A 10,000-nucleotide genomic window follows, 5' to 3' on the forward strand; every position below is an offset into this window, starting at 1 on the left:
TCCTACCTTGATTTAGCTGGCTCCGGATTTTTAGGTCGGCGCTCTTTTGAAGTCGGTTGTGCCGATGACGTTGTTTTTTCTTGTGAACAGGCACTAAAACGTAAAACGCTTTTAAAGTATGTGCATTAATAACAAATTAAAGTCAATATATTATGCTACTGGATACAACAACTGACGAACCAGAATGAGTTGAAATGTGATAATTCTATTTGAAAGTACAATGGAATTAATAGGACATGTTTTTTACCATAACTTAAATAACGTTTTTACACATATATCACCAGGGCCCATCTGATGACAAAATATATTTATATATGAGGTAAGCTATTAATTATTGACAAGGACCGTACATTTTTAATAATCAGTCTAGCACGATCTTTTTCGAGTCTGCAATTTCTTCTCAAGTGCATCATCGTTTGTAAAATCACAACGAGCTTTTAATTGTTGTATTTTAAACCATTATTCCAGTACTCTTTTGTAGGATAAGCAGACGTATCAGTTTAATTAAAATTAATGTTTTGATGATTGGTGAGTAGAAACAGAGTGCCTTGACTATGCCATTGTAAATGCAAATTGCCATCTGGTAGGATTTTAACTTGGGCAGTTTTAATTAGTTTTCTTTGTCGAATGATAACTTTAACCTTAATACACATCGCTTATTTTCTTAGCATAATTTGGTTTTTAATGTGATGTATCTTTTTACTGCATATGTTTGTTAAGCTTACATACAATCTTAAAAGAAAGCTTATGATTCTGTATTCATTTCTAAGAGATAAAAATATTAGTTATTAATAATTGCGTTTATAAATGACAAACTAATTTTTTTTCAATAAAAGCAAACCATGTTGTAGTTTTAACTTATAAGCATTAGACAATAAGTTATAAAGATAAAATGTTTATGTGCAAACATATTCTTTATAGTCTAGTGGGACGGAGGTCCACGGTGCATGATTCGAAAGTGTTTTTTTATATGCTGATTATGTTCGAATATTACCCTGGGTTAAAAGAAAATAAGTGTTCCGAAGAAAAATGTTGTGGCCACGGGGTCTAACTCCAAGATGGCCGTCAAAAACCAAGGAAATACCGTTTTTTAGAAAATGACACAACCAACATATGTCTTTCACGATGTTGATAAGCTTTTTAATGTAAGCAATCAAAAACATATTATTCTTATTAAAGATTTTAGCTGTTTGGTGAAATAATACACAGGTAATGACAAAAATGACTATCAATGGAAAATAGGTACATAAAACATGGTTTTTGCTTATAACGTGCTTCAATTTATACCTAAAAAAGAGTTTAGATACTATTATCATCGTCAATGCATTTGAACACACCTATGGTACTAAGAAAACTAATAATATATTATTTCAAGTGAATGAGATCAATAATCATTTATCAAAAAGGGCATAAACATCTCTCGCATTGAGCTCTAGGAGAGCTCTGATATTTTATTTGAAATTGTTGATGATAATCTACATTGTCTTGAGTAAAACAATATTTTTGTTGCAGCGAAACTTATTGATTACACGGTAAAATACGACATTCATTAATGTTTATGTAGAAATATACGCTAGTACGATGCAATTTTCATTATTATCGAAATGGCAAATACCCTACACTCGATTTTGAAGCTGTATTGAGCTAATAAAAGGAAACTGCATATTATTCAGACGTATCTCATGTATGAATTGCACATTGCGTATGTTGTACTATTCTGTACAAAGAAGTCAACATTAAAATTATAATATGATTTCAGCCATACACGCGACAAACAAATTCAACGGAGGAAAGAAATGATGAATCGTTATGCCGCTTATCCACCCACGTTAAACGTTGGGGCATAACTATTTCAATGTGAATTAATGTCAAAATATGGAGTGTAATTTACGTTTTAAAACCATGTTGGTCTAGGGCCCCGCTTTATTTCAGGATGGTGGTTTTCCTCAGCAGGAACCTTTTTCTTATCACAAGTGATCTAATTATTGCGTAGCGTGGTTTATTTAAAAAAGAGGGCAATGATGGCCCTAAGCTCGCATCTGAATTAAGGACAGCAATGTTGAAAACAGGACAAGAAAGAATGTATGCCCTTAGATAGAGAGCTATAGTTTATAAAAAAATGAACATTGGGATGTCCTCACATTCAAATCGTATCTAAATACTCTGCTGATATCACACTCATTTTTTCCGCTTCATATATTCAATATCAAGAGTTGCCCCACTTGGAACATAATCATATTGTATTAATTGCTACGTGTTAAGAAGGATTTTTCGAAGATTGACCTAGTTACCTAATTTTTGAAAGTTTGTGATGAAGATATAACTCGACTTATTATCGACAAGCTTACTCAAGATTGAGTAAAAAAGTGGTACAGATATGTGCAAGATTTTACCTGGCGGCCTATTTGTTAAACGCACGTAACCCGGATTCAAACTCGGTCAAGATAGTGTCTAGAATTTTTTTTTGACCGAATTTCATCAAGATCGGTGGCAAAATGAGGCCTGTAGATTGGTAACCTGCTGACGACATTCTCCCCCACCTCCGAACCCATAAGGACGACGGACTTCGTACAACCGTTACCTTGACAACTACTCCCACGATGGAGAAACGAATGCAACAACATATTTTTTTTGTTAAATCGTTTGTACGACATAGTGACTGATACCGTGTATTACATCTGCTTTTCGCACGCATTTTACATACATGTAACAAATATACAGTTAACATACAAACATACAATACATTACATCCAATCCCATAAGTTCTCATAAAACAGCCATAACATTTGTCATCAAACATATTGAAATAATGATTACAAACAAAGGTACAACTATCCTTTAATGAAGTCTACTACATGACCCGGCATATAGTATATATATATTGAAAGAGAAAGAGAGAGAAGGAGTGAGAGAGAGAGAAAGAGAGAGAGGCAGAGAGAGAGAGAGAGAGGCAGAGAGAGAGAGGGGACAGAGAGAGAGAGAGAGAGAGAGAGAGAAGAGAGAGAGAGAGAGAGAGAGAGAGAGAGAGATAGAGAGAGAGAGAGAGAGAGAGAGAGAGAGAGTCGAGAGAGAGAGAGAGAGAGAGACAACAGAGAGAGAGAGAGAGAGAGGAGATAGAGAGAGAGAGAGAGCAGAAATAGAGAGATCTCTCCGCTCTCTACGTAGAGCTTCTCTCTAGGTTCTCTATCTCTTATTATACAAGAATATCATCTCTACCACTATTACTAGAGCCAGACCAGACAGACAGACAGACAGACACACAGACAGACAGACAGAAAGACAGATGGATGGATGGATGGGTGTTTGAATGGATAGATAGATAGATTGCATAAAAGCCCAATTACACCACCTTTAAATCCTGATAAAAAGTTCATCATACGCACACGCTTTTAAAAACCAGACACATACATTCCAACATGTATTATTAACAAGACTGCCGATACCGACACCTCGTTCCGCGCTTTCACGCACGTTACCACACGCGGTGTGTAACAAGTCACTGTGACTTATAAAAGGCAAGCGACATAACCGCTTGACACCTCAACGCATAATCATTTACAAGTAATCTCCCTCCCGTGAAACGATGGTTTAAAATTAGCATTAAGGCAAGCGTTTTAACCATCTCGGTAAGCTGGAGCGTGCGCGTCGCGACAAAGGCGAGAGTCACCCGCAGATAATCACACCGTTCAATCAACTAACGCATCGTCTGCGGTTCATCCATCGGCTGCGGTACTGTATACATGTCGGGTAAAAGCGAAGTGTAAGTATTTCCCTATTCTTTATATTTTACGTATTGAATTGAGCAGATTTGCGTGTGTTCTTTGAGAGCCTAAGTAAAAATGACTTTGTGAACGTAACCCTTACCTTCCTAGCTGCTTACTTTTAAAGAAATCCGTTAAAATATGGGCAAAAATCAAACAAAATTCACCACTCTCTCTGTCAAACTCTAATTACACATGATTTAGACCAAAGATAAATATGAACAACATTTTATTGAAATTATTTAATCATTTCTCTTCGGTTATTCCAAATTACAGCATCCCACATGAACACACAACATTTTTATCAATATTTAAATTTGAGTGGGGTTGGTAAAACGGCTCAAGACGACGGCCGCGGCTACTTATTAGATGGTCATGACATCGGCTGCGAAAATAAAATTATGCTCAAGCCATCGGCTGCGGCAATGAAAATTGGCATGATGATATTTGGACGTTACTCATTGACCATATTCGATAGAACTATCATATATTTTGATTACAAAAAAAAAACAGTTTTACGATTTTTATTTGTATTTCGCAATAAAATGGGATGGGTGAGTGGATTGCGTTTTAATTAAGTCATACTTGAACTTCGACATTTCGAGATTCCACTGTAATACGAAGTAGATTGTCAAATGTGTTTGGCATGCGTTGTACTATATGATTTCCTTCTATCCTTTTGTTAAAATAGCGATAATTATGGCAAAACTCTTATTACGAGCTAACTTTCGATATATACACAATGTATAGGTTGCGGCTTTCTTTCAAGATTATACTATTTGGAATTTAAGGACCAGGAATAATTCATATGTGATTTGTCGCGGTACGACTGAGATAGTTGAAACTGTATAGAACTCACACATTCGAATAAATTAACAAGTTGAACGTTTAATTATCACGCAGATACGGAATCCGGATAGTGCCATCTATGATCTAGCCCTTCTTTCATCTAGGGCGACATACCACACACGAAGCGATACACGATATTTTGCGCGACACACGAAGCGACTTACGATATATTGCGCGATACTCAAAGCGACACAATAAATTTTGCGCGACACACAAAGCGACAAACAATATTTTGCGCGTTCACGAAGCGACGCGCGAGAATGTACCACGAAATATCGCCCTTGTGTAAGTAGACCATAAGGCGACATATCGCGGTAAATATCGCTTGTCGCTTTGCGTATCGCGTAAAATGTGCATCATGGAAAGAAAAACATGATCTTTGCCCACGATAACGACATTATGATTCTTGGACAATAGACCATGTTTGATCTGCGTCATAACTGGTCTCAAGATATGTCTACCTGCAGAAAAAGATAACCAGTATCAGCGTAAGATTACTAAAGCGACTGCGTGTCAATCAAATTATTAGCTGAATTGTTGTTCATGCCCAAGCTTGACACAAAGAGTTATTGAACACAGATATAAAATTAATAAGCAAACACAACATGGTGACTTGAACAAGATAGCTAAGTTGATAATATCTCATGGACCCGTATTTGGAAACACCTTAAAGATAAATTTAATCATGAATCCCCATGCATCAAACATTGTTTAACAATAGCAAACATTCTTATGAAATTGCAGTACATCGATGTGCCTTGGTATAACTATGCTGTATTTTTCTTAAGCTTTCGTCTTTTGCAGAGAACATGCAGAGGAAGGGGTTATGCATTCATTTTAAAGACTGAAGTATTTGTTCCGAGATATATGTAATACAATGCTATAAAGAAAAAAGAAAAAAATAAAGTGACTCAAGTCGCTCATCGAAGAAAAAAAACAATGTGCGTTGCTATTGTTTCGTATAAAAAAGTGTTGCCATTTGTTTTCTGATCAATTAATGTTGTTTTTCGCCCAGATTTCCCACAAACCAATATAATCGATCAGGATATTTCGGCTATAGTTGTACATGCAGCGAAAAATATGATTCGCTGCCGGGCGATAACAAACGTCTACGATGAACAATAGGGCGGTTCCGTAACTGGCGAGACTGGTTAAAACTGGATTCGTCAATTTTCATTTGCAGCTGTTATGTTTAATCCACGATTCGCCTCATGTCCCCTTTAAAAATACTAAAATGATTTATATCGATCTTTGAAATGGCATAGGAATTAAAGATTTCAAATGTCAAGCAGTCAGGAGCCGAATTCAAGCACTTTCTAAGCATTTTTTAAGGCTATGGTCAAAAATAAGCATTTTTAAGCACTCAAGATCTTTTTCAAGCACTTTTCATGGTAAATCTTTATTTTCAAGCACTTTTAAAAGGGACTGTCAACAACGACGACGAAGAAAAGAAAAGTTCTAAAATACCGTATTTTTTACATTTATTAGTTTGTATTGATTAAAATAACGCGAGACACGATAGCTTGCGCGATACTCAAAGCGACACACGATATTTTGCGCCATACACGTAGCGACACACGATATTTTGCTCGATACTCAAAGCGACACGCGATATTTACCGCGATATTTGCCGCGATATGTCGCCTTTTTGGGCTACTTACACAAGGGCGATATTTCGTGGTACATTCTCGCGCGTCGCTTCGTGTATCGCGCAAAATATTGTTTGTCGCTTTGTGTGTCGCGCAAAATTTATTGTGTCGTTTTGAGTATCGCGCATAATATCGTGAGTCGCTTCGAGTGTCGCGCAAAATATCGTGTATCGCTTCGTGTGTCGTATGTCGCCCTTGATGAAAGAAGGGCTAGATTATAGATGGCACTATCCGGATTCTGTATCAGCGTAATAGTTAAACGTTCAACTTGTTAATTTATTTGAATGTGTGAGTTCTATACAGTTTCAAATATTTTCAGTCGTACCGCGACAAATCACATATGAATTATCACTGGTCCTTAAATTCCAAATAGTATATTCTTGAAAGAAAGCCGCAACCTAAACATTGTGTATATATCGAAAGTTAGCACGTAATAAGAGTTTTGCTATTATTATCGCTATTTTAACAAAAGGATAGAACGAAATCATATAATACAACGCATGCCAAACACATTTGACAATCTACTTCGAAGTACAGTGGAATCTCGAAATGTCGAAGTTCATTAACCACACAAATTATTTAGATATAAAAGATATTCGAGTAACCCGATTGATTAGAAGTACACTTCTGACTAGTTATAACTAAAGGTGACAAACGATTCTGAAAGCTCTCCAGTAAGAAATTCCAACATTACTGTCAACCTTCATGTAGCTGTCTTTAAGTTGGTAAATTTATTCATGCGTTTCAATTAAGAAAAACCTTGTATCTCAAATTTGTGAAGGGAATAAACATTTATGTTCGAAGTTTCCATTACTTCGATATATTGCGTGTAAATGACTTGTTTCAATACTGTCAAAGTATGACTCATTTAAAACGAAATCCACTCACCCATCCCATTTTATTTTAAAATACGAATGAAAATCTTAAAACTGTTTTGTGATCAAAATATATGATAGTTTTATCGAATATGGTCAATGAGTAACGTCCAAATCTCATCATGCCAATTTTCATTGCCGCAGCCGATGGCTTGAGCATAATTTTATTTTCGCAGCCGATGTCATTACCATCTAATAAGTAGCCGCGGCCGTTGTCTTGAGCCGTTTTTCCAACCCCACTCGAATTTAAACGTTGATAAAAAATTTGTATGTTCATGTGGGATGCTGTAATTTGGAATAACCGAAGAGAAATGATTAAATATTTCAATAAAATGTTGTTCATATTTGTCTTTGGTCTAAATCACGTGTAATTAGAGTTTGACAGAGAGAGTGGTGAATTTTGTTTGATTTTTGCCCACATTTTAACGGATTTCTTTAAAAGTAAGCAGCTAGGAGGGTAAGGATTACGTTCACAAAGTCAATTTTACTTAGGCTCTCAAAGAACACGCGCAAATCTGCTCAATTCAATACGTTAAATATAAAGAATAGGGAAATACTTACAATCCGCTTTTACCCGACATGTATACGCTTCCGAAGCCGATGGATGAACCGTAGACGATGCGTTAGTCGATTGCACGGTGTGATCCTCTTAGAGGGAACTTCTGCGGGTGGCTTTGCTAATCCAGCTGAGTCCGCCACCCTCGAGCCGGACGTCTTCCACATTGCTGGGATTGCTGTCTTCCCCAAGATGCAGCGGTCTTGTCAACCGCTGTTTATCGTCGGGAGTTCGCTGACTCGGACCTGCCAGAGGTCCCGTCTGTAGAGGGACGGGAACAGTGGGACAGCGAGATCACAAGTGCGAAGGAAATACGGGGCGGACCTTGGGCTGCTCTGACTATGCACGGAGTAAGTCACTAGAACATCGAGGGGGTGGCCCTATAGAGAGACCCCGGGACGGCGGTACTCAGTACGCTCAACGCACTGGAAAAACCGTTTCGGGGATGAAGACGACGGCCGGTGACAGCGACAGTGGCCATAAAGGTATAGCGGTGCGCTGCAGACCCTTGTCCAGACAAGAATTTATCTTGAGATTGTCAACCAGTGCACATTAAGGTGTCATTGGCCACCGTGCACTGGGCTATTTGGATCCAACTTATATCTTTGGCGAATACCCGGGCAGCCGTAATAAATTTGACCTACTTTGGCTCAAAATTGATCTTTCTCCCCAGAAGGGTCACAGGGGCAGGTCCAGCTCAAATGACCTCGTGAAGAGGCCTGGGACCTGTTAATAATCTCAGAACAACAACAACAACGCGTTTTAACAATTATCTGGTTATTATGATAACCGAAATCATCTCCCTCGGCAAATAACACTTGCCTCCGGCAGCAAGAAAACCCCTCCAACCAAGACGTCAGGTTGCGCGTTTATAACATATGCATACCTCTAAAAGAACAGATGTAAACACAATTTATGTTAATAAAACCTTAGTACACACATTTAGAAACCAAAACACATTGCCAAGCGACAACATTACTATGTATATTGACAACAACACATAATTTTATCCATTAAAAGGATTTGGCCGCTTCCGACTGCGACCACGTGTCATGCACTTCATCACGGAGCATTTCAACATCATACCCTTCTAAACCAGTACTTTTGAGAGACAGTTCCGAGATGTATACCCTTATATATAATTTGTCCTACAAAATAAGCAATTGTTAACAAACAGACATAGTTCAAGTTTTTTTTAATCTGAGCGTTTGTAAAACTTTATCGATTCTACATCCCGATGTACGCATGTTTAACTTAGCTGTATTTAACTGAGATAATAGCCCTGAAATTCTTTCAATGCCAGGCAAACCCAAAATAATATGTGTGTTGCTGCAAAATATTCACACACTGGTATGCGGTCTTACTATCAAATTTAATCATCTAACAATCTCTTTGAGGTCTTTATTATCATGAATAGAATTTATAAAGCAATTGTTAATTTTACAATAATACCGCGGTCTAACAAACTTTTTATGGCTTCAGCCACAAAACTATATTCATTTAAAGCGATTTAAACACGATTATTGCGACTATGTACTTGGTGATGGAATGGAATGGAATTTTATATCATTAGTGTATAAACTGAATCGGTTAGCTCCGATGTTTTTCCTAGGCTGAACATGATTTTGCATTCAGCTTTTAATCAGTATTTCCGTCTGGCCTTGTTCGTTCTCAATATATTCGCCAGTAAATTCTTCCTGACTGCAAGCACAAATACCAAAAATCAACGAATACTAATCGTTTAAATCTATGTCTGTTATAACAGTTTTCTGCGAGCTGCGGCTTCTATTTGGTATGCTTCGGGAACCGCCGGATGTACAGGCAGTTGCTTCTGAAGTGTGTGGTTTCTCACAAGCGAAACAGTAACCATTTCCGCCTCAAACATTTCGCTTAAAGTAGTATTTCCGCCACAAAGCAAGCTTTTGTCAGTGACGGTAGCTGACGGTTTGAAAGTTTTTGTTGGCTTTTGAAGGGCCTTCTTCTTCCTGACTTCTTGACAAGTTTACACAGTTAAAAATTAACGTGTGTATTGTATGGAAGGGAATATCCGCCAGTACATGCATGCTGTGTAATGTCATTTTAATACAGAACATGAATGCTGTTAAATTACCTTCTTATTTTAACTACTGGCATATGCTTTCTGATACATTGCAATTGCATTTGCCGTGCAAACATTTCATTGTATTAACCCAATATTGTTTATAATCACTTCATATATATCTTTACTTTGTGTGTTATTGATAAGTTCAGTTAAACTTTCGGAATTTATATTAATGCTAATTTGAACGGCGTTCTTTGTTTTACTATGTG

General features: G+C 37.3%; 1 protein-coding gene across 1 annotated transcript in view; it reads right to left on the minus strand.

The window, feature by feature from the left end:
- LOC127872587 (transient receptor potential cation channel subfamily M member 5-like) overlaps window positions 1-10,000 on the minus strand; it is a 208,774-nt gene that overhangs the window by 179,985 nt on the left and 18,789 nt on the right. The window contains exon 2 of the mRNA XM_052415913.1: window positions 7-93. Coding sequence (XP_052271873.1) covers window positions 7-93 — 87 coding nt within the window. The remainder of the gene's footprint in view (window positions 1-6; window positions 94-10,000) is intronic.

This window comes from Dreissena polymorpha, chromosome 3, assembly GCF_020536995.1.
Source record: "Dreissena polymorpha isolate Duluth1 chromosome 3, UMN_Dpol_1.0, whole genome shotgun sequence".
Classification (NCBI taxonomy): Eukaryota; Metazoa; Mollusca; class Bivalvia; order Myida; family Dreissenidae; genus Dreissena; species Dreissena polymorpha.